Here is a 25,076-nt window from a genome sequence, read left to right as displayed (position 1 = left end):
AGTGGCGAGGGTTTACTGTACCAATTTTGACAAGGAGAGATACTTACATTTGACAAGGAGAGATACTTATATTTGACAAGGAGAGATACTTACGTTTGACAAGGAGAGATACTTACATTTGACAAGGAGAGATAATTACATTTGACAAGGAGAGATACTTACATTTGACAAGGAGAGATAATTAAACTTGACAAGGAGAGATACTTACGTTTAACAAGGATATCCTGGGCATAATAAAGAAGGGCTGTATGACAAAACAGGTATTCGTCTTGTGTAGAAACCATGCCTCTCCGCCGTTGCCGCAGAAGTCCAACGGTGTGAGCAATGCTAGTGATGCCTTGACCAGAATTTACTGCCGCAACAGCATTGTATAGAGTGCAAAAAACTCCAGTCTTAGATATGCCATTACTACAAACATGTGCAAGAGTAATTTTCAACAAGGTTAAGACTTTTTAAAGTATACCAGCAAAAGAAACAACCAAAGAAATCAGATGATACATTAATGGTCTCCTTTAAACAGCATAGTTAGAAGCTAGTTCAGCTTTGGCTGGGTATGTTGGCTGAGTATTTCTAGATCGTTAACTGAGGACTGGCTGTTTGCAAACCAGACATTAAAATCAAACCTATCAGACATGGCCAATCGTTCAACATGGCCGATCATAGCATCAAACAATCGTATCCATCAAACATGGCGCAAACATGTAGCAAAAGTCTACTCCATTTGATAGTAAAACTGATTATAGAAACCTATTTGGAATGAGAGCAGTTTAATGTTATACGGAGAAATTTAGTTGTTCAACAAAGGTGTCCAGTTTATTTCAAACACGACTGTATATTTATTAGATCCATTTAAGTAACCATGAATGTATAGATAATGTACATGTACGTTAGCCACTAAACACAAACTAGAATGAAGGGTGTCTGAGACCTACCCACAATGCACTATGATAGGTGTGCGAGAAGACCGTTGCTTTTTATAAAGAGTTGTTGCCTCCTTAACTAGCATGAGGAGAGGCATGGGCTCCGGTAGACCCTTGGAAGGCCAAGAGTTAAACTGCAGCTGGGTGCATATGTGTGTATCCTTTGTCTAAAGTTTAAAACATTAGTAAACATGTGATGACTCGTGTCCGGGATAACTCACTTAACTATAGGATACACAAGTGGTCGAGTTTACAGAGGAGTAAATGTGATGACTCGTGTCCGGGATAACTCACTTAACTATAGGATACACAAGTGGTCGAGTTTACAGAGGAGTAAAATAAAGGTGACTACTAGATAGACAGAGACAATGAAACGCTGTCGTATGTCTCAGTTTTGTAACTTATCTCTCAGTTTGTACACTATTAATTAGCAGAAACCAAACACTGGCCTTCAAAACTGCTTCCTGTAAAAACTGAGGCATGTCATCATAACGACTGATGACATATTTGTGTCTTGACCTAAGCGGAACATCAATTAGAACAAGTTTGTTTGATTGCTAAACAACAGTAAACGCAAACATCACTGAATATTGTCAAAATACTGCTGAATCCCTCAAGCCACTGGTACATATAATCAAAAAAATTATCTTGAAAAAACTTGGAAGGTCTTTAAAGTGTGAGTGATGTCCACAGTTATTAGGAGAATTTCTCGCTAGACATAATTTAGACATATGATTTTATATTGTGCCTTTTTAACTCTGCCAACCCTATAGAATATTGTTACACTTTTCTCAAGGTCGTGAAGAAATGTGTTGCATAAACAGAGCTGACTTCCCATACTTCTTGTGCCTCATATATTCTCTTAACGCACCACAAGTGTAGTTGCTAAAAATAACACAAATCTATTATCTGGACTGTGTCGACTTCAACAGCTAAAAGGTGACGACTCCCTGAAAAAATGCACGTCTGACTTACAACGAGGTTAGTGATGGCGATCCTGCGCTCGGTCCAGTACTTGTGATTGTTGGCGAGCTGAAGAGTAATGAGCAGGTTGCCAAAGCTTAACCTGTCACCCCTGTCCCTTGGCCAATATCTTGCAGACTCAGAGTGGTCATTTTCTGTCCAGCGAGACAGCATGATTATGTACTGCAAAATCACATGAAAGTGTGATCATGCACTTATATAATAAAGTAATATGATCCAAAATAGAAATATCACACGACAGCGATTACAAAATTGGGTATTAAAACACAGTATGCCAAGAAATGGCTGAGCCATGGCAACCAAATGTGGCCACGTCCTTAAACATTATAACGCAGTATGACCACGTACTTAGCCATCACAACATGGTATAATCACATACTTAGCCATCACAATACAGTATGATCACTTACTTAGCCATCACAACACAGTATGATTACATACTTAAACATCACAACACAGCATGATTACATACTTAGACATCACAACACAGCATGATCATGTACTTAGACATCACAACACAGTATGATCATGTTCTTAGCCATCACAACACAGTATGATCACATACTTAGCCATCACAACACAGTATGATCACGTTCTTAGCCATCGCAACACAGTATGATCTCGTACTTAGCCATCACAACACAGTATGATCACATTGTTAGACATCACAACACAGTACGATCACGTACTTAGACACCATAACAAAAAGTATGATCATGTACTTAGACATCACAATGCAGTATGATCACATACTTAGCCATCACAACACAGTATGATCATGTACTTAGACATCACAACGCAGCATGATCACATACTTAGCCATCACAACACAGTATGGTTACGTAATGAACCATAAACAATATGCGAGGAGCCTAAATACATTTAATACTAGTTTCCAAAACTTCCCAGCGGATATACATACACCAGCAAATAAACTATACTTGACCAGAATTGGAATTATAGAGAAAAAGTAATGCAGTTGCAAAAGCAATATTATAGCCTTAGCACATGTCTCGTGTTATAATTTGTGTTAGAATGGATCAGTCAAAAACATCTAGTACTAATATACCTAAAACTACTACAATGCGTATGTGAATATTTCTCCACTTACATACGATGAACGAATTTAAGTAATACCTTTGCAACGCTATAAGCTAAAATCATGCATGTATCTCATGTGCCTACTACTAGCAATTATAATACTGTAAGACCTCAACTTATAAATTCAACTTATTTTGAGAACTGCCTTTTCTGTTAAAAACTTCGTAATCTCGATAAAATACTCACATAAGAATATGATTTAATTCATTTAATTAATTCTACAACCCAAACAACACATGCTAACTTTCTAATAAAATCTGTTGATAATTACACCTAGCAATTAAATGAATGCATTATAAAGATATGTAAAGAGAGATATATGAATTGTTTACACCTAGCAATTAAATGAATGCATTATAAAGATATGTAAAGAGAGATATATGAATTGTTTACACCTAGCAATTAAATGAATGCATTATAAAGATATGTAAAGAGAGATATATGAATTGTTTACACCTAGCAATTAAATGAATGCATTATAAAGATATGTAAAGAGAGATATATGAATTGTTTACACCTAGATATTAAATGAATGCATTATAAAGATATGTAAAGAGAGATATATGAATTGTTTACACCTAGCAATTAAATGAATGCATTATAAAGATATGTAAAGAGAGATATATGAATTGTTTACACCTAGATATTAAATGAATGCATTATAAAGATATGTAAAGAGAGATATATGAATTGTTTACACCTAGCAATTAAATGAATGCATTATAAAGATATGTAAAGAGAGATATATGAATTGTTTACACCTAGCAATTAAATGAATGCATTATAAAGATATGTAAAGAGAGATATATGAATTGTTTACACCTAGCAATTAAATGAATGCATTATAAAGATATGTAAAGAGAGATATATGAATTGTTTACACCTAGCAATTAAATGAATGCATTATAAAGATATGTAAAGAGAGATATATGAATTGTTTACACCTAGATATTAAATGAATGCATTATAAAGATATGTAAAGAGAGATATATGAATTGTTTACACCTAGCAATTAAATGAATGCATTATAAAGATATGTAAAGAGAGATATATGAATTGTTTACACCTAGATATTAAATGAATGCATTATAAAGATATGTAAAGAGAGATATATGAATTGTTTACACCTAGATATTAAATGAATGCATTATAAAGATATGTAAAGAGAGATATATGAATTGTTTACACCTAGATATTAAATGAATGCATTATAAAGATATGTAAAGAGAGATATATGAATTGTTTAATAAAAAGTAATTTCTGTAATTGTTTTTATTGTTAATAAAAGAGGCAGAAATGGAAGATTAGACTTGTTCAGCCATTGGTTCTGAAGGGGTCGTGTACAAACATCCAAAGTTTAAATTTACTTATACATATTTGTTATATTTATTGGTTTATTGTTAATTTCCTTAAGCAGCCTCTTCACAATCATGTGCAAAACAGCTTTGAAAAACTGTGTGCTGTGTCTTATAAAAGATTTGAAGTGCAAAGTCAACTATTTCCTTGAGCTTTAAAGTGCATGTTGAAAAATATTCAATTTAAGACAATTGTAAGTGAAAGCTTGACTGCCCATGGAACTGACATTAATACTGACAACCATTACTAGAGACTATGACTACAACAAACATAACCAGTGACTAATACAGCAATTCATATAGCTATGACTAACTACTGCGCTTAAAAGAGCTATTACAAAATGGCTCGTCTAAGAGGACAGCAAGCTGCTCTTACTACTGGATGTCTTACCTCAACTTTATGTAATACAATCATGCTCCAGAAGTCAGCCTCTGTCTGCCCCAATGGCCCTTGTGCAGCTATGAACCTCGGACAACCAGCAGATAAGGTCTACAATGAGTAGCAGGCATAGTTAACTGTTTGACAGAAGAAGACGGCTACTCCAGTGTTATCACACAGCTAATTACAGAAGGAAGACTACTCTAGTACTCCAGGGTTATCACACAGTTAATTATATAAGGAAGACTAGTATAGTACTCCAGTGTTATCAGACAGCTAATTACAGAAGGAAGACTAGTATAGTACTCCAGTGTTATCACACAGTTAATTACAGAATGAAGACTAGTATAGTACTCCAGGGTTATCACACAGTTAATTATATAAGGAAGACTAGTATAGTACTCCAGTGTTATCAGACAGCTAATTACAGAAGGAAGACTAGTATAGTACTCCAGTGTTATCACACAGTTAATTACAGAATGAAGACTAGTATAGTACTCCAGTGTTATCACACAGTTAATTACAGAAGGAAGACTAGTATAGTACTCCAGTGTTATCACACAGTTAATTACAGAAGGAAGACTAGTATAGTACTCCAGTGTTATCACACAGTTAATTACATAAGGAAGACTATTATAGTACTCCAGTGTTATCACACAGTGAAATACAGAAGGAAGACTAGTATAGTACTCCAGTGTTATCACACAGTTAATTATATAAGGAAGACTAGTATAGTACTCCAGTGTTATCACACAGTTAATTACAGAAGGAAGACCAGTATAGTACTCCAGTGTTATCACACAGTTAATTACAGAAGGAAGACTAGTATAGTACTCCAGTGTTATCACACAGTTAATTACGGAAGGAAGACTAGTATAGTACTCCAGTGTTATCACACAGTTAAATACAGAAGGAAGACTAGTATAGTACTCCAGTGTTATCACACAGTTAATTATATAAGGAAGACTAGTATAGTACTCCAGTGTTATCACACAGTTAATTACAGAAGGAAGACTAGTATAGTACTCCAGTGTTATCACACAGTTAATTACGGAAGGAAGACTAGTATAGTACTCCAGTGTTATCACACAGTTAATTACAGAAGGAAGACTAGTATAGTACTCCAGTGTTATCACACAGTTAATTACGGAAGGAAGACTAGTATAGTACTCCAGTGTTATCACACAGTTAATTACAGAAGGAAGACTAGTATAGTACTCCAGTGTTACCACACAGTTAATTACAGAAGGAAGACTAGTATAGTACTCCAGTGTTATCACACAGTTAATTACAGAAGGAAGACTAGTATAGTACTCCAGTGTTATCACACAGTTAAATACAGAAGGAAGACTAGTATAGTACTCCAGTGTTATCACACAGTTAATTATATAAGGAAGACTAGTATAGTACTCCAGTGTTATCACACAGTTAATTACGGAAGGAAGACTAGTATAGTACTCCAGTGTTATCACACAGTTAATTACGGAAGGAAGACTAGTATAGTACTCCAGTGTTATCACACAGTTAATTGCAGAAGGAAGACTAGTATAGTACTCCAGTGTTATCACACAGTTAATTACGGAAGGAAGACTAGTATAGTACTCCAGTGTTATCACACAGTTAATTACGGAAGGAAGACTAGTATAGTACTCCAGTGTTATCACACAGTTAATTATATAAGGAAGACTAGTATAGTACTCCAGTGTTATCACACAGTTAATTACAGAAGGAAGACTAGTATAGTACTCCAGTGTTATCACACAGTTAATTACGGAAGGAAGACTATTATAGTACTCCAGTGTTATCACACAGTTAATTACAGAAGGAAGACTAGTATAGTACTCCAGTGTTATCACACAGTTAATTACGGAAGGAAGACTAGTATAGTACTCCAGTGTTATCACACAGTTAATTACAGAAGGAAGACTAGTATAGTACTCCAGTGTTATCACAAAGTTAATTACAAAAGAAGACTACAAAAGGAAGGGTCCATAGAACTGAGCTAATCAGAAGTGCGGTTCAACCACTATTATTCTCATTCTAGATATTATTCCCAGAAAGTCAGGTAAAACTATATTCCTTGCATTTGGCACCCTCAACAGCCTTACATCACCTTGGTAACCTACGATCAACTAGACACTGTGCTAGGTACCTGGTGTCCATAGTAAGTAGTAAACAGACACATTCTTCAAGAAATCCCACACAAATTCATAAAATATTACTTTGAATTATTATTATTATTATTATTACCAAGATGCAAAAACTCTGTCAGTGAACTTTTATGCAGATACAGACATCCAAACGACTAAGCTATAGTAAAGATACCGGTAACAGTTGGAACGCTTCTGGTTAACTATACCTCTATCAGACTGGCATTGATGTAGTCATTTTTCTGATCTGATAATATAACTCTGTACTTGTCATCTGCAAGACAAAGATTAAGGATAACATAAAACTAATATAAACCTACATGTAGGTCTAAAAGGCGCAACGGCATGGCAGTTACAACTGTTTAACATTTATTAATCTGTGTCATAAGACACTACCAAGTTTGCATGGAATTTAATAACTACAGATAAACGCTCAGCCGGTATATGAATAGTTTGTTACATTTTAATAACAACATGTAACAACATGTCAAATGCATACATTTGGAGTTGCAGGACTTTGAAACTGCTTCGCACTATATGCAACAAGCTGTACTACAAAATGAAAATATATCTATAAATATATCCGATATTATATATATAAGATAAAATATATCCCTAGCAATAGATAATATATCCCTAGCACTAGATATTTCTTAGAGAAATGTTGAGCTCAATGATAGGAAAATAGGGAGATGAAAGTAAAAAAGAGTGAATATGGAGAAAGAGAAGCAGAACACAGTGATAAAAAAGGTTTAGAGAGTGCAAAACATCTGAAAGATGACGGAAGAGAGAGGAAGAGAGAGAGGTGAGGATTAGGAAAGAAAGGCAATGAAAGATGGGTATGTGGTGGAGTGAGATTAATTGAATAAAGAGTGGAACTGAGCAGGGAATAATAAAAATAGAAACGAAGAGGTTGCTTAAGAGGAAGAAGAACTAGAAAAGCATGAAGAGTAGACACTAACAAGGTAAAACATCAGGATGCCGGTTTCTAGTAGATTCACTCAATCCAGCAGCTGTAGAATTTCTCTTGCTCTCCCTCTCCTGTTCCTCACACATGTCCTGACAAACATATTATATGAATGGGTATATGCAGTGCGCAAGAACCAGATCAATATATAAACATATGGCTTACACAAATAAGAACTGTAAGACAAGGAGAGGTCTTATAACATTTCATATAGCAATAGGGAAACATGTCTCGGAGCAATGGTAAAAAATCTTAAAGAATTTCCCAAAACCTGATACGAGGTGTGGTTGTTTTCTCTATCTGTTTACCGACTTGCACATCTATATACTGCTTGATGACACTCAAATGTTAAGTTTTTATTAAATATTAATATTTGTCTACATACTTAACTGTGTGCATGTCTTTTTTACAGATAACTAGCTTCACCTAATGTTGAAAACACAGGATACAGTAGACACTCCTACAACGTGAATAATCCATTCGAGGAATGTTTATGTTATAGGTATTTTACGTTATACTAACGGCAAAATACATAAAAATTGCGTAATCCTTTCTAAGATTTTCCCAAACTCACGCGCTTGAGTTCTTAAAAAAAAACTATGCTTGTCTTTTGATTTAATGACTTCTAATCAATTCTCTAACTCTCTTCTCTTATCAAACCTCTGTGATCTCACAATTATAAGCAAACTATCAACTGTGTATGAAAACTCCAAAATAATGCACAAAATTCATTGTCTAGAGGAGTTGGCTATTTGAGAGAAGGCTTGGTCAACACACTTGCCATTCCTTGTCTAGAGGTGTTGGCTATTTGAGAGAAGCCTAGGACAACACACCTGTCATTATTTGTCTAGAGAGTTAGCCATTTGACAGAAGGCTAGGACAACACACCTGCCATTCCTTGTCTAGAGGAGTTGGCCCCTTGAGAGAAGGTTTGGTGAGCGATTCAAGTTGCTTGACGTAGCGCTCAACAGCGCTCACAAACTGTTCGAGAGAAGCCTCATCAGCGTATGGATCTCTGTTATCTCTGTTCTCTCTGCTACCCTGTCGAGACAAAGGGCCATGATGACCCCCAGAATCTCGTCTGGCTTTGCTAGCGCTTTCTGTTTTGGCTGTAACAACATCTGTAAAAAATGGTAAGAACTGAATCGATGTGGAAAACTTTACAAAAAGGATTATAGAAACTGTGAATACGGTATATTGCTATTTTCACACCCCTACGTAATACTGAGAATTTTGTAAGCGTAATTGTAACAGCACAGCAATAAACTATAGACGAGCACTACATATATAACTGTATGTAAAAGGTATTAGTTACATTGATGATTGAATTTAACAGTAATTGATCAAAAAATATCATAGTGCTATTACTAGTTAACAGTCTTTCATGTGCACCTCCGCATCAGTCAGTGAAATCAATGAAATATACAGACATATATACATATCATATAACTTCATGATTAAGTGCTACACTCACACAGATAAGAGGTAAAATATTATGTATAACACCTCTATGCGCGTGTAATTAGATGATAAAAGGTACACTCATACAAATGAGAGATCAAATGCTGGTGTGCGGATGAGTGCAGCATTTTACTTCAATCATGATCAGATAATTGTATTCAACTTCATTAACAACATATGTGACTACAGCTGACTGCAGCTCTTGATGAATTATATTCAACTTCATTAACACCATATGTGACTACAGCTGACTACAGCGCTTGATGACTTATATTCAACTTCATTAACAACATATGTGACTACAGCTGACTGCAGCTCTTGATGAATTATATTCAACTTCATTAACAACATATGTGACTACAGCTGACTGCAGCTCTTGATGAATTATATTCAACTTCATTAACACCATATGTGACTACAGCTGACTACAGCTCTTGATGACTTATATTCAACTTCATTAACAACATATGTGACTACAGCTGACTGCAGCACTTGATGAATTATATTCAACTTCATTAACACCATATGTGACTACAGCTGACTACAGCGCTTGATGACTTATATTCAACTTCATTAACACCATATGTGACTACAGCTGACTGCAGCGCTTGATGACTTATATTCAACTTCATTAACACCATATGTGACTACAGCTGACTGCAGCGCTTGATGACTTATATTCAACATCATTAACAACATATGTGACTACAGCTGACTACAGCGCTTGATGACTTATATTCAACATCATTAACAACATATGTGACTACAGCTGACTACAGCGCTTGACTTATATTCAACTTCATTAACAACATATGTGACTACAGCTGACTACAGCGCTTGATGACTTATATTCAACATCATTAACACCATATGTGACTACAGCTGACTACAGCGCTTGATGACTTATATTCAACTTCATTAACAACATATGTGACTACAGCTGACTGCAGCGCTTGACTTATATTCGCATATTTCGAACATGAGAAGCATCTATAACTTGAACTATTGTAAAGAAGACGTTATCACAAATCCTCTCCATCTTTACTAAATGATTAATTTTTCATTCTGTGACACAATCTGTAATATATTTCCATTCACCTTTTCCAGAGCTAATTTTCACTAATATGGTATTCTACTTTGATGGTAACAAGCAGAAAATACTCACCCGCAACTTTGGTGGTTTTTGGAGCAAGAGAAGCCTTAGACCAGTCTATGTCAGACACAAAACTAGACTCGAGGTGTGAGCTAGAAGAAATGCTGACACCTTCAAGGTCGCTGACATGAGACTTACGCTGAGGAGAGACAGCCAATACTGGAATGTTCTGGTTGCCAGGAGAGAGTCCACCTTTGAATAAAATAATAGCACTTGAAATATACCCACTTGAGCTAGAAATATTTTCATTAGACACTGACAATATTCACTCAAAATATATACTAAATAAGATACATAACAGTTGCCTACAACGAGCGTCTTCTAACCTGACTGGTTTTGAGGCCAGTTTCGTAAATTTTTCCCAGATGTTTCCGACTGATGAGTAGACTGTGAGGTCTGTGGAAATATTTGCTGTTCTTGTTGAGGTATTTGTTGTACATTCTGTGACACGTGTTGTGACTGCTGAAAAAGCTGTTCTGTCTGGGGTAGCAACTGTTGCCCTTGTTGCGATAATTGTTGTCTTGAGTGTGAGGCTGGTTGCCCCTGTGGTGAAGGCTGTTGAGACTGATGTGGTATCTGTTGTGTTTGCTGAGAAAGCCGCTGTTGCTGCTGTGGAGCATTTTGTTGCTGTTTTGGAGCATTTTGTTGCTGCTGAGGAGCATTCTGTTGCTGCTGTGGAGCATTCTGTTGCTGGTGTGGAGCATTCTGTTGCTGCTGTGGAGCATTCTGTTGCGGCTGTGAAACATTCTGTAAATGCTGTGGAGCCTGAGACATTTGTTGTGGTTGTTGGGTAACCTGCTGAGCTTGCATAGTTACTTGTGTCATATCTTGTGGCTGTCCTACTGCTTCTGAAGACAAATGGGTAGCTGCCAACTCAGGCCTTGACAGATTTGATACACCTGGTGCAATTACTCCTTTAGCAGTTGAATTAATTGGGGTCAAAACTGTAGAACTCACATTTGTACCGCTATTAAGCAGATCAAGGGGATGTGCTGTAGGTGTAGACACTCTAGAATTTCCCACCAATGACAGCTGTGGCTGTGAATGGCACAATGGATTCTGCCAGCTTACCGAAGTGGCTAAAGGTTGTTTATATTGAATATTATTCTGATTGCTAATTGGCACGCTGTAAAACTGCTGCGATGAACTTGTAGCAAGCTTAGGTTGGGCAGGTGACGGACTTAAACTTGAAAAAGTATGCTGGGACGAAGTAGACAAAAATGTGTTGCTATTTGATATATTCATTTGAGAGGCTTGGACAGATGGCTGATTCATCCCTGAAACCATTTTTGCATCATCTTGCGTAAGTCTCGACTGTGTGTTTAGCTGGCTTGATTCTTGAGCCTGCATGTTTAGCACATCTGAAACTTGTTCTCCTTGCAATGAATGTGTCTGCTGTGACACAGTTGGAACTTGATCCCTTTGAAAAGGCAACTGTCGTTGCCCTGGCTGTTGAGAATCCTGTACAGACTGTTGGGCTTGTCCCATTTGCGGGTGTTGTAATTGTACCATTTGTGGTGGTCGCTGTCCCATCTGTTGGAGTCCCTGTCCAATCTGTTGGGTTTGCTGTCCAATCTGTTGGGGTTGCTGTCCAATCTGTTGAGCTTGCTGGCCCAATTGCTGGGTATGTGGTCCAATTTGGGGAAATTGTTGGCCAATCTGTTGAGGCTGTTGTAACCTTTGATGGGACCATTGCCCAACCAACTGGGTGTGTTGTCCCCTTTGCTGTCCCATTTGTTGGGGTTGCTGCGCCATTTTCTGGGGTAGCTTTGCCACTCCTTGGGGATGCTGTTCCCCCTGCTGGGCATGTGGTTCGAGCTGTTGGGTCTTTTGTCTCAGCTGCTGTGGTAGTTGTCCCATCTGTTGGGGTAGCTGTTCCATCTGTTGGGGTTGTTGTCTCATCTGTTGGGGTTGTTGTTCCATCTGTCCAGGCTGTTGGCCCATCTGTTGAGAATGCTGTTCCAATTGTTGGGGTAGCGGCACTGCCTCCTGGGGTAGCAATCCCATCTGTTGAGGCGCCTGTCCCAACTGTTTAGGTTGTCCCATTTGCTGATGTTGCTGTCCAATTTGCTGATGTTGCTGTCCCATTTGCTGATGTTGCTGTCCCATTTGCTGATGTTGCTGTCCCATTTGCTGATGTTGCTGTCCCATTTGCTGATTTTGCTGTCCCATTTGCTGGGATTGCTGTCCCGCCTGTCGGTGTTGCTGTCCCATCTGTTGGAGTTGCTGCTGTCCCATTTGTCGGGGTTGCTGTCCCATTTGTCGGGGTTGCTGTCCCATCTGCTGGGGATACTGTCCCAACTGCTGTGGTTGTTGTGTCATTTGCTGGGACTGTTGGCCCATCTGTTGAATGCTTTGTCCGACCTGGTGAGGATGTTGGCTCACTTCTTGGGTTTGTTGTTCCATCGATTGGTATTGCTGGCCCATCTGTTGAGGTTGCTGTCTCATCTGTTGGGTTTGTCCCATATAGTGAGGTGGTTGTCCAAACTGCTGAGGCTGCTGTTCTGATTGTTGTGAATGTTGACTCATATGTTGTGGTTGCTGCCCTAATTGTTGTGGCTGCTGCCCCAATTGTTGTGGTTGCTGCCCCAATTGTCGTGGATGCTGCTCCAATTTTTGTGGATGCTGAAGAGGTTGCTGCCCAAATTGTAATGATGGCTGTCTCATTTGCTGAGGGAATCTTTGATTCATATGTGATAATTGTGGTCTCATGAGTGGCGGCTGCGATGATACCTGAGGTGATTGTTGTCTCAATTTTGCCGGCTGCTGTGACATTCGGGGTGACTGTGGGCCAGGTGATAAAATACCCATATGATTTGCTGATGAAAATGTTTCACGCATTTGAGAATTACTTGGGATGAAAGGCTGTTGTGATGAAAGGCCAGCACTTGCAACAGAACTGTTTGGGACATTCATAGATTGTGAAAATAGAAGACCAGAAGAATTCGCAATAGGAACATGAGATTGTGTCATTGTAGATGGCATGCGCGCTTTCTGTGGGTTAGATGGTAAGCGATATCCAAGATTGCCACCAGCAGTCTGTGTCAATGGAACAGCTGTAGACATCTTCATGTTTTGTGGCAAATACTTGAGGAGTTGAGGTGCCAGCTCTGACAATTCTCCAGCACCACCTAAGAACAACAGAACCTATTGGTGAAATCTGAGAGTTTACTCTGCTGCAGAAAAGAATTGTTATCCACTATTGTAAAGGCCAACTATAATCAATATATTGCAGGGAAAACAGACAACTTCTGTTAACCTTCTATTTGTCTGAATGCTCAGTTTATTGATGGGCGTCTTGAGCACATGTTTCTCAGTGTGACTTTCCTCGATTATTCTCCTTTACAAAATTTAATAAAACTTGTCAACACCTAAGAATCCATATGTGAAACTTGTCAACACCTAAAAATCCATATGTCAAATTCGAACTTCAGAGGATAGAAACTTCAACAAATAAACTTAAGACAGGAAATGGAAACCAAAATTCAGGAGAAATACAAGAAATAAGTATTAGAGTATAATATATTGGAGTATGGAGCACTGGAACACTTGACAAACTTGCACACTATCATGCTATGGTGCTGGCAACTATCTAATGCTTCTGTGTTGAATTAATGCTGAAGACTCAAATCAACATACATCCATGTATATACATCCATGTATATATATACAGTACCTGCAAGTGCAGTATCCTTCCTGCTTGATGAAACAGGCTCAGCTCCAGGTTTGCCTTTAGCCATGAATGGCAAGAAATCCTTTAGCTTGGGAGTCGCTGAGATGTCGGGCAGTTCGACATCATCAAGGTCATCAAGGTCATCAAACCCATCATCAACGCTACCATTATCTGCCAATGCATCTATTGCAGCAGCAGCACTGCTGCCACCAGCTTTCATGAATGGTAAATAGTCCTAAAGAATGAATATAAGATTAGAAAGACTAGGGAGTTCAACGAGTAAATCTCCGGTACGTTATATAACAGCTTAGCAGTAGGACAGGCCAAGGACAGCATATCCTAAGTCAAAAAGCAGAGTCAGGATGAAAAGTAATTGTCAAACTAAAAGTTGAGTGAAAAGAAACATGCTGTTTGACAAAAAGGCTGAAAGTTTGAGTTAATTCAAAATACAAAGAAGCACAGTTATTAGCTGTGTGATATACTCAGTCAACTAGACAGTTATTAGCTGTGTGATATACTCAGTCAACTATACAGTTATTAGCTGTGTGATATACTCAGTCAGCTATACAGTTATTAGCTGTGTGATATACTCAGTCGGCTAGACAGTTATTAGCTGTGTGATATACTCAGTCAGCTATACAGTTATTAGCTGTGTGATATACTCAGTCAGCTATACAGTTATTAGCTGTGTGATACACTCAGTCAACTAAACAGTTATTAGATGTGTGATACACTCAGTCAGCTATACAGTTATTAGCTGTGTGATATACTCAGTCAACTAGACAGTTATTAGCTGTATGATATACTCAGCCAGCTATACAGTATTAAAATGCACACGCCAGTGTTAAAGCTTTCAAACTCAAAAAGCTGATCAAAAGAGCTAACATGTGTAACAAGGTACCTTTAATTTAGGTGGGCCACTCGTAGACTTAGGCATGTCATCCTTGTTGCCGGGCGTAGCTAGGGATGCATTAGGTTTCGTAGCTGTGGGACGTGCTGGAGGTGGTCCTGTAATAACACGATATAGGATACAGCTTTCCATACTCATGTAATATCAAAAATTACTATATCCACATATAAAGGAAGATATACAATCCCACGACCAAACCCGAGCAAAGCGATTGTTTGGGAGATTTATGATAAATGCATATGTGCACACAACTCCCGAAAAATTATCCGTTAACAGCCATGACCAAACCTTTGTACCGAAATCTCTTCAACAAATTTAACCATTTTTGTGTAGAGTCGTTTAAGTATAATAATGATACAAAACACATATAAACCTATTTAAATATGTTACCAAGTCTTTGAAAGGTTACCGCAATATCTTAAAACTAACCCATCTGATTGGATTATACATAAATAGACAGATTAATTAATTCGGCCTAAAAACCAAAATAAAAACTTGCCAAGCCTATTTTAATCAAAATTAAGACCGGCCAACGAAATACCGATAAGGCGGTGCGACAGAAATTAGAACTATTAAGCCGTGCGCATTTCACGCAAAAAGCGTGCACATTTCACCAGTCTATCACATTGTCTAATCGCCGAAGGTTTCTGTAATTAACGTTGAAGTACTGAAAAGTATTGGTTTTTTTGCCGATTCTACTGGACTCACGATTCTACTGGAACATTTTGGACACTTATAATGAATACTTTGGTTTTCCAACTGATGTCCAAAGCAGTGAAAGTAAAGGAAATGGCGATGATATTTTTATAACGATTCTTTTTCTATTTTAACGATTTTTAACAAAACAATATATATAATTTACATAGAAGTACTGAAAAGTAATTGTTTCTTTTTGCCGGTTCTACCAGACTCTGACATTTTGGATACTTATAATGAGTACTGTGGTATTCCCACTGATGTCCAAAGCAGTGAAAGTAAAGGAAATGACGATGATATTTTTCTAACGATTCTTATAAGATTATTACAATATTTAATTGTAAGAATAATTATTCGATTTTATAAGATTTAGTTATAAGAATAAGCATTCGAATTTACAAGATCGAAGTGTATAGTGACCGATGGTGCGCAATATATTACTGTTATGTCTTTTCTAAAGTATTCGTTTATGGTAATACGGCTGTGCCCAATTTTGCGGTACTGCCAAGCCGTTTTTAATATCTGCAAAATTAAGTAATATGCCTACATTTTCGTATAGATACACATCTATTTCTATGACAACCAGCAAAAATTTGTTTAGACTTTTAAATTCAGAATAATTTTTTAGATATAAATACAGAAATCTAGATAAATATCCCAACCTCTTGATATTGGTTGCTATGACCTGGTATGCTATGGTTGCTATATACAGCCCCCCAAGCTATATACATATATACACATATATATATACATATATATAAATATATATATACATATAAATATATATTTATATATAAATATATATTTATATATAACTAATTAGAGTGTTGGAATAGTTAAAAAATCTTTTTAACACAAGTCACCTGAAGAGTGCACCAGCACGAAACAGACCTGTCGTGACCCCAGAGTAAAACATCAATCTGGAAAAAAGATAAGTAACATTAACCTATTCCAACACTCTAGTTAGTTATAACACTCCGCACTTTTTAGAGCGTAGAGTGCTGTTAGCAGTAGGCCTGACCACTTATTATATATATACAGTGCATATATATATATACAGTGCGTATATATATATATATATATACAGTGCATATATATATATATATATATATATTTATATATATTAACTAAAAGCAAGTGCAAAAGCATATAAAAAGAGAACTCTACACTAAAAACCTAAAGATAAGTAGTGGAGTATGAAATATTTGAAAAATTATTGCGAAAAAAGTAAACTTTTAGTATTTGCGCTACAAATTTGTTTCGTGCGGAGCACTCATCAGACGCGATTGTACTAAAATGAAAAGCTTTCAATGGTGCAGCTTTCAAATGGTCAACAGCTTTCAATATATATATATATATTTTTTTATTTTTTTATATATATATATATATGAATATTACACAGCAGCTTGCCATTTTACTTCTAATATTGCATTTCTCCTATTGCAGGGAGAGATAAAAACATATAATCCTTTCCTTTCATTATTGTTGTTTCGTTGTATATAATAACACCCACACCCAGTACATTACAGCTACCATTGCAGCTACCATTGAAGTTCTCTTATTGCACTGCAGTGCCATTTGACTGCTAATATTGCATTTCTCAACCAGCAGTACCCTTTCTTTTTCCATTATCACTGTGGTCATGGGCTGTATGACAGGGGAATTTCTAGTTATAAAATGATCATCTTGCATACCAAATCATCAAAATTGGTTCATTTTATGAAAACCAGTAAGACTATGCCAAGGTTTCCAATATAATCAGAGCTTAACAGAGCAAGTTACTTCTTTTGGATATGTGCTTGGTAAAGTAAAAGCCACTGCAAGTTGAAGCAAATGTTCCCACATGAATATACTTCAACTCATTTCTAAGCTCAGAAACCTCCAATCACTCCTCAAAATATATAATAGTGAAGATAATTAAACAAAGCAAAGAAGCAAATGCAGTGTGAGAAACTAAGGAGAGAAAATAATATTTAAAAAGGGAAACTAATAAGGCAATAATCAATAATGAAATTTTTACTGTTGTTTTTTTTTTAGGTAACTTGAAAGGTAGCTGTGAAATTTTCAAGATAGAGGTAGTGCTTAAGATAGTACATAGCATTAACTACTCTAACTTAGACTAAGTGAAGTGAAGTGATTTAAATTAACTTGAACTATATATTTTAATTGCCATTGTGTTGTATTTTCTACATTTTATTCACACTCGCTTATAAAACAGCTGTTTTTCCAAACTAAATGTTGACTAAATGTCAAATATTACTTCAGGTTTAGGGTCAAATACTTGTTCAAATTTGACATTGCACGTTGAAAATATCATGTCGTTTTATGTTGAGGTGATAGCAAGTAGAGGCCTGACTGCATTTCACAAAGAAAACTATAATAATGTTTTTAAAAGAATCACAAATAAAGCATGCAGTTAATATTTGCCTGCGCCTTTTCAAATGCTACAACCTATTAAACTACAATGACGTCAAAGTTGTTTTCGAGCAGGCGTCACACCGGAAAATTACACTACGATTAATATAAATGATTTAGTAATGTAACAGGATACATAATATATAGCTAAAGTTTAGACAAATTAACAATCCTATGAGAAATTCAGAGGTTTGCACACTGATATGCAAGTGTCAATATCAAAAATTAGACCTTGATGCTAATGCTGCCCATCAACAACACTTGTAAAACTCGTCATGAACACTTGCACAGCTTGTCAACAACACTTGTACAGTTCGTCCTGAACATCTGTACATCTCGCTAACAACGCACCGACTACTCGTCATGAACACCTGTACTACTTATCACCAACACATGTACTATCCGCCGACAACACCTGTACTACTTACCACCAACACATGTACTATCTGCCAGCCAACCACGTTGAACAGAACAATACAAAAGTCTTTAACCTATTTTCCACAATCACTCCAAGAAGCAAATCACGACTCCTCAGCTAGATCCTCAGGCTTTACAATTATATAAAGCCAAGCTATTACGTATGCTGAAAGTAATCCTCCCAATCCATCGTTTTTTTTGTCATCAAGTCGTTTGCACATGCGCTCGTTGACAAAAAAGCCGCCATATTTGTAGAAAACGATCGTTTATTTTATTTACTAGTACTTCTAGGTGTTGTTAAGATACTATAATAAAAAAATTGCAAACAAAAACATCGTTTTCAAATTATCATTGCAAAAGCTTTGTATTTTTAACGATAAAATTGTCTATAAAGATGGGCGACAACGATAAAATGATGTCACGAAAAAACGAAGGATAGCTTATTGATGTCACAGTTATGTACTCCTGTTATTGTACTCCTGTCGTCATGTAATCAGTGAAAAAGCATTTTGAACTTCACCCAAGACAAAGCACCAATTTAAAATAAGCAACTGGAGACTTATGATATACCATAAATTTCAACTCTCCCACTACCAAATTTAATTTTTTACCGGGACATAATTGAATATTCAGTAAAACCTAACCTTTGACAAAGACGCACATAAATTGTCATAACTTTTGATCCACACTGTCTACAAAATAACTTCATACCAAAATAATCAGCATAAAACTTCAAATCAGCTGAGGCCGTAAAAATGCCGCAAATGTATTGCAGATTGAGCTCGGACTCCTTTTCAGCCATTTTTGCTACTACAGTAAGAATGTCGCGAGTTAAACGAGTTACCAATATTATTAGAGCTTACGAAAATATTATTACTGCTTAACCCACTAGTTGTAATGTGTCTGACACAGCCAATCATTGCAAAAAAAAAAATTATGTTGAAATAAATTTTTAAAAATCAAAACTAAGCTCAAGATGAGCTGTAAACATATTTTTTATCGGTCCAACATGATGATTGCAAACAGATGATTGTTGCCTTTCGTTTAAGCTCAGACAGACAGACATAACAGGCTAATTAATTAACTACTCACTAATCAGAAACATTTTGTACGAAGCTTACTAAAGCCACCTACACGGCTCAGGGGTACGCAAAGAGCTAATACGAGGTCTGATCCAAAAGTTCCCGGAATTGAGTCGTATACTCGTGCATATTCACACGATGGAAAAACCCATTGCAGGCTTGGCTGGGAAACACCTCTGGGGTGTTGTCACAAAATTTCAGGTTGCTATGACAATGCGTTCTCATGTGAGCTAACGATATGTCAAGGTCTGTCCGGTGCTTCCGTCTTTTTAAAAAAAAATTTATCATCATGTCTAATAAACCAGAACAGCGCATTTGCATTAAATTTTGTGTGAAATTAGGGAAAACAAGGATATTATGACTTTTAAAATAAAGTTTTGATCATTCCTGAAAGCTTCCTTAAAATCGTTGCAAGCGTGCATCCTGAGCTCGTTTTGGTCATCAGTTAGCAAGCTTGGCACGAACTTTGCTGCGACTCGTTTAATTTGTTAAAAAATTGTTTAAATTGTCAGTTAAAACTTTTTGAACAGTTCCAAAAATATGTCCAGTCTCTCAAGATATCTCTAATAGTTAAACGTCGATCTGGCATGACTAGTGACCTCACACTGTCGATTTACGAGCAGGTTCTTGCCGACGCTGGTCTGCCAGACCTCGCGTCATCTTCAGTGCTGTCTCTACCTTCACAAAAACGTTTGTACCACTCAAAAATTTGTGTTTTTTATAGACCAGCATCTTCAAAAGCAATAGTTAACATTTCAACTGTCTGAGTACTTGTTTTCCCTAATTTTGCACAAAATTTAATGCAAATACGCTGTTTCGATTGATTAGGCATGACGATAAATTTGTTAAAAAAAAGACGGAAGCACCGGACAGACCTTGACATATCGTTAGCTCACATGAGAACGCATTGTCATAGCAACCTGAAATTTTGTGACAACACCCCAGAGGTGTTTCCCAGCCAACCCTGCAATGGGTTTTTCCATCGTGTGAATATGCACGAGTATACGACTCAATTCCGGGAACTTTTGGATCAGACCTCGTATGCCCGAACAAATTCATTTAAGCAACTTCTCAAGTCTGAAACAAAATCTTCTGACAAATTCATCCTGTAAAATATTCTGCAGACTTTTAATAGCATTTACATCATCATAAGCGTGATTCCTAACAATTTACAGCTGATGGCTGACAAGTGGCAAGGTGTACTTGGCTGACATGTGGCAAGGTTGCTTGGCTGACATGTGGCAAGGTTGCTTGGCTGACATGTGGCAAGGTTGCTTGGCTGACATGTGGCAAGGTTGCTTGGCTGACATGTGGCAAGGTTGCTTGGCTGACAAGTGGCAAGGTGTACTTGGCTGACATGTGGCAAGGTTGCTTGGCTGACATGTGGCAAGGTTGCTTGGCTGACAAGTGGCAAGGTTGCTTGGCTGACATGTGGCAAGGTGTACTTGGCTGACAAGTGGCAAGGTGTACTTGGCTGACATGTGGCAAGGTGTACTTGGCTGACATGTGGCAAGGTTGCTTGGCTGACATGTGGCAAGGTTGCTTGGCTGACAAATGACAAGGTGTGGTTGGCAAAAAAGGCAGGGCAAAGCAATTTTCAACTTGATCAACCAGTATAGATAAAGGTTTTTTTCAAAATGTTTCGGCGTAACTCAAAAAAATAAAATTCCAAAAATGCCAAAAGTAAACTCAGTGCGTTCGCACTAACCGCATGGTGTATTTCTGTCTATATATATATAGACAGAAATACACAGAAATATAAATATATATATACATATATATATATATATGTACATGTATATAAATCTCAATGCTTGCCGGTCATTCGTCTGTCCAGTTATAGTGATAAGTTTTAGCAATGACAAATCACCTTCCTACGGGATTTGAACTTGCGACGTTCCAATCGCAAGTCTACTAGGAAATGCGCATAACCGCAAGACTAAATTGTTCTTATCGCATTAATCGATCTTACCATATACTGTATATCATATTTGCTGCGGTTGCGTATGATAGATTGTTAATTGTTATAATGCACCCTCGAAGTACGATGCACCTATTATAAGATTTTTTTGCCTTACTGCGGTACATGGAACATGATGATTTTTCGTCCTTGCCATATGGAGATGAACTTTTTTCAATTTTTTTCTGATATACGATATCAACAAAAATTTCTCGTGAAACTCAAATTTGGCAGTCGGTGTACTGATTATGACCAAATAAAAAAATGCCGATTTACTATTTGCCGAAATCTCTCCCACAACGCCCGAAAGAGATACGATGCTCGCTATCCCAGTTCAGCGTTATTTGTTATAAGCTTATAGTAAAAACGGAAACAGATAGATGATAAAACTTTAGCCTATGACAAAGTTGAAGTTCAGTCACATACATACTAAAACTTAGCTTTAAGTATGTGCTTAGTAGGTGAGAACTCCCACGCTACGTATTACCTTGTAGTACCTTGTAATATTACATTTTCTTGCAGATCATAACCACAAAATACACTAGGGTTACTGTAGGTAACTATAGTTGCTAAGGATAACATATTGTTTTGTTAATAATTTTTAATATGTACAGTACATATAATTTTTCATTGTAATTGTAACAAAACGGACTATATTTAGCCATTACTTGCTAATGATTTCACATTTACATTTAAACGTCTTTGCAGTATTAGTTTCCCTCCTAATTTATTTCAACAAAACACTTCTTTCATGAAATGAAATTTAAAAGTTAGGTGTTTGAAAAAGTTTGAAAACCTTTAGTCATTTTACTTTTTTTCTTAATTCATTTGAAATGCACAAAAAACACTTTTCTCATGATACTAAGTTTGAAAATTAGAATGGTAAATGTATACGTTCATTAAAAATAAAATTTCTTTCCAAAGACTTTTTTATTACCCAGGCAACGCCGGGTATTCAACTAGTTATATCTATATATATATACAAATCTCAATGTTTGTCCATCCGTCCGTCTGTCAAGCTATAGCAATAAAGTTTTAAAAATAAGAAATCTGCTGCGAACTGGATTTGAACTCCCAACCTCCAGTTCTGCAAACTTTTATTTATCAAAACTTTTATTTATATTTTATATCAATCTAAATTTGAAGGCATATTTTTGTTTTATATCGATATTTAACAATGTTGAATGATAGCTCATTGAACTCATTGATATGTTTGCTAAAGTTTGCAGCCAAAACTAGCTTTTTATATGCAATAGAAGAGGAGTTACGAGCGTTGATCCATTGTAAGCCATGTTAAGATGACTGCTAGGATGTTATTAAATAATACGGTATAAATCTGTAAATTTTGTAAGTTACATAATGATAATCTATCAAATGCTACAAATATATATATTTATGAACATGTGACATAAACGAACCATACTTATTATACATGCAGAAACAAAAATTAACGTTTTCAAAACAAAAATATTTGCATCATTTGCTCGGATAGCTGCATTCTGATTGTTGCTTTCGATGGAACAAACTTCTTGTGGTTGTTCAATACCTTCCACAATGTTTTCTGATCCCAACTCTTCTTCTGCACTGCTGAACTAGTTGATATTGACGCCCAAACAATTTTTTGCCGAGCAAAACTTTCACGCGATGCATCAAATGCAACGCGTAAATGTTTTGCTTTCTAAACGTAACCTTTGGCCCAAAACTAGTCATTCACGTACCACCATAAATGTAAACCGTTTTTCATATACATGTACTTTGAAGCATCAAGACCGCGTTAAACAAGGAACTACTATTAGCTTGAGGCAGTTTTTAATTATTTCTATGGTGTTGCTTTTAAAGTTTTAATGAAAATATGAAAAGCTTTGGAATTGGACGAGAAAATTAATTGTTATTGATATGAATGATTCATCATTAATACGATTTTGTGAACACCGTTCTACTGATCAGTTGATATTATGAGCTCGTAAAGATCAACTAAAGTCAAGTAGCGGCCAAATGGAGGTGGCAGTCAATTAGAGAGTGGCGCTCAATTTTTCAACCTTTCTCTCAGGGTGGTGGTCAATTGGAGGTGGCGTTCAAATAGAGGTGGCGTTCAATTAGTGGCTTTAAGGTACATATATAAATCTCAAAGTTTGTGTGTCCTTTGGTATATCCAGTTATAGCTAATAAAATATTGGAATAAAAAGCTCACTGCATGCTGGATTTGAACTCACGGGCTATAAGATTATTATTGGTTAATTGCAAGCAATAGAGTAGAGACTGATAGAGACATGTATCAGCTTCATCGTGCATATTTATTTACATAATCTACAAGTTGGAGGTAAATTAGCAAGTTTCTTGCCTCCAAAAGGGCTAATGTCACACAGCCTGAAGGAGAGTGCAAAATGTAGGCAACATTTGATTCGCTCGTGAAGGGGTTAAATTTATTTTCTCAACATCTTGACAAGGTGTTTGAGAAATACAATGCCACCCTTTATTTGAACATCACCTCTAAAAAAGCGCCCCTCGGAGATAAGGGTTAAAAAATAGAGCCACATGGCGTTCAGATGAAGGTTTATGGTACTTGCAACTCGCAAGGAATAGTGTTTGTAATTGACCCGAGCCCCAGCACTTTTAAGCACATTATATTGCGATAAATGTTCATAAATAAGGATCATTTATTTATTTTACTAAAGCTTTCAAAATATAGACATGCAAAAGCAGACTACATCTGTCCGCAACCCAAAGCAATATGCGTGCTTTGCAATCCTGTTATTTGATCATTGACACTCTTAAACTGCACCTAAACTCTTAAAAATATGAATGTATCTTCAACTAGACAACTACTACCAGAATAAGATAGCTATTTATTGTATGATATGATAAGCTTTTTTCTCCATTATGAAAACTATCTCAGCTCATCAACTAACACACCATTATTGAGACCATCTCCGCTCATCAACTAACACACCATTATAGAGACTACCTGAGGCCGACAGTTATATTTTTGATATTTTTGTCAGATGAATGTGGTATCCCTTACTAGATATTTGCTCCCATATTGTACTTTGGCTTCTCTGTCAGTTCTACTATGATTATATATGACAAAGTGACCTATGAAGTTGTAACATCTTTGATAAAAATTACTAGTGTCATGAACTGCTATATACTACCACGCGCATATATATATCTACAAATCCGAATGAATTTACCTACCTTTGGGTTTCATTTTCTCTGTGATCATGTCTCTCTCTTTCTTCTGCGCCGAGTGGAGACCAGTTGTCTTCTCAAGGAGTCTCTGAATGTTCTGCTGAAGTTTCTGATAAAACTGCATGCCCTTCTGTTGCTTGTCAAGGAGGTCCTCATAGACGTCGTAAGAATAGACAAGAGCTTCTACTCTCAGTCCTCTCCTGCAAACAAGTGACAATCAAAGCAACATCGAATGTTTTCAGCAAGTCAAATACAGTTTAGAAC

General features: G+C 36.6%; 1 protein-coding gene across 1 annotated transcript in view; it reads right to left on the bottom strand.

Annotated features, from left to right (window-relative positions):
• Window positions 1–25,076, bottom strand: part of LOC137388156 (uncharacterized) — a 52,334-nt gene that overhangs the window by 3,117 nt on the left and 24,141 nt on the right. The window contains exons 16-27 of the mRNA XM_068074660.1: window positions 24,819–25,012; window positions 15,045–15,151; window positions 14,147–14,378; window positions 10,797–13,601; window positions 10,483–10,662; window positions 8,745–8,977; window positions 7,852–7,948; window positions 7,099–7,163; window positions 4,752–4,850; window positions 1,896–2,066; window positions 933–1,087; window positions 209–408 (exon numbers count right to left, since the gene is read on the bottom strand). Of these exons, the coding sequence (XP_067930761.1) occupies window positions 209–408; window positions 933–1,087; window positions 1,896–2,066; window positions 4,752–4,850; window positions 7,099–7,163; window positions 7,852–7,948; window positions 8,745–8,977; window positions 10,483–10,662; window positions 10,797–13,601; window positions 14,147–14,378; window positions 15,045–15,151; window positions 24,819–25,012 (4,538 nt within the window). The remainder of the gene's footprint in view (window positions 1–208; window positions 409–932; window positions 1,088–1,895; window positions 2,067–4,751; window positions 4,851–7,098; window positions 7,164–7,851; window positions 7,949–8,744; window positions 8,978–10,482; window positions 10,663–10,796; window positions 13,602–14,146; window positions 14,379–15,044; window positions 15,152–24,818; window positions 25,013–25,076) is intronic.

Source organism: Watersipora subatra, chromosome 2 (genome assembly GCF_963576615.1).
Source record: "Watersipora subatra chromosome 2, tzWatSuba1.1, whole genome shotgun sequence".
In the NCBI taxonomy this organism is placed as follows: Eukaryota; Metazoa; Bryozoa; class Gymnolaemata; order Cheilostomatida; family Watersiporidae; genus Watersipora; species Watersipora subatra.
The sequence above is the reverse complement of the archived record's forward strand: the minus strand, read 5'-3'. Positions and strand labels throughout refer to the sequence as shown.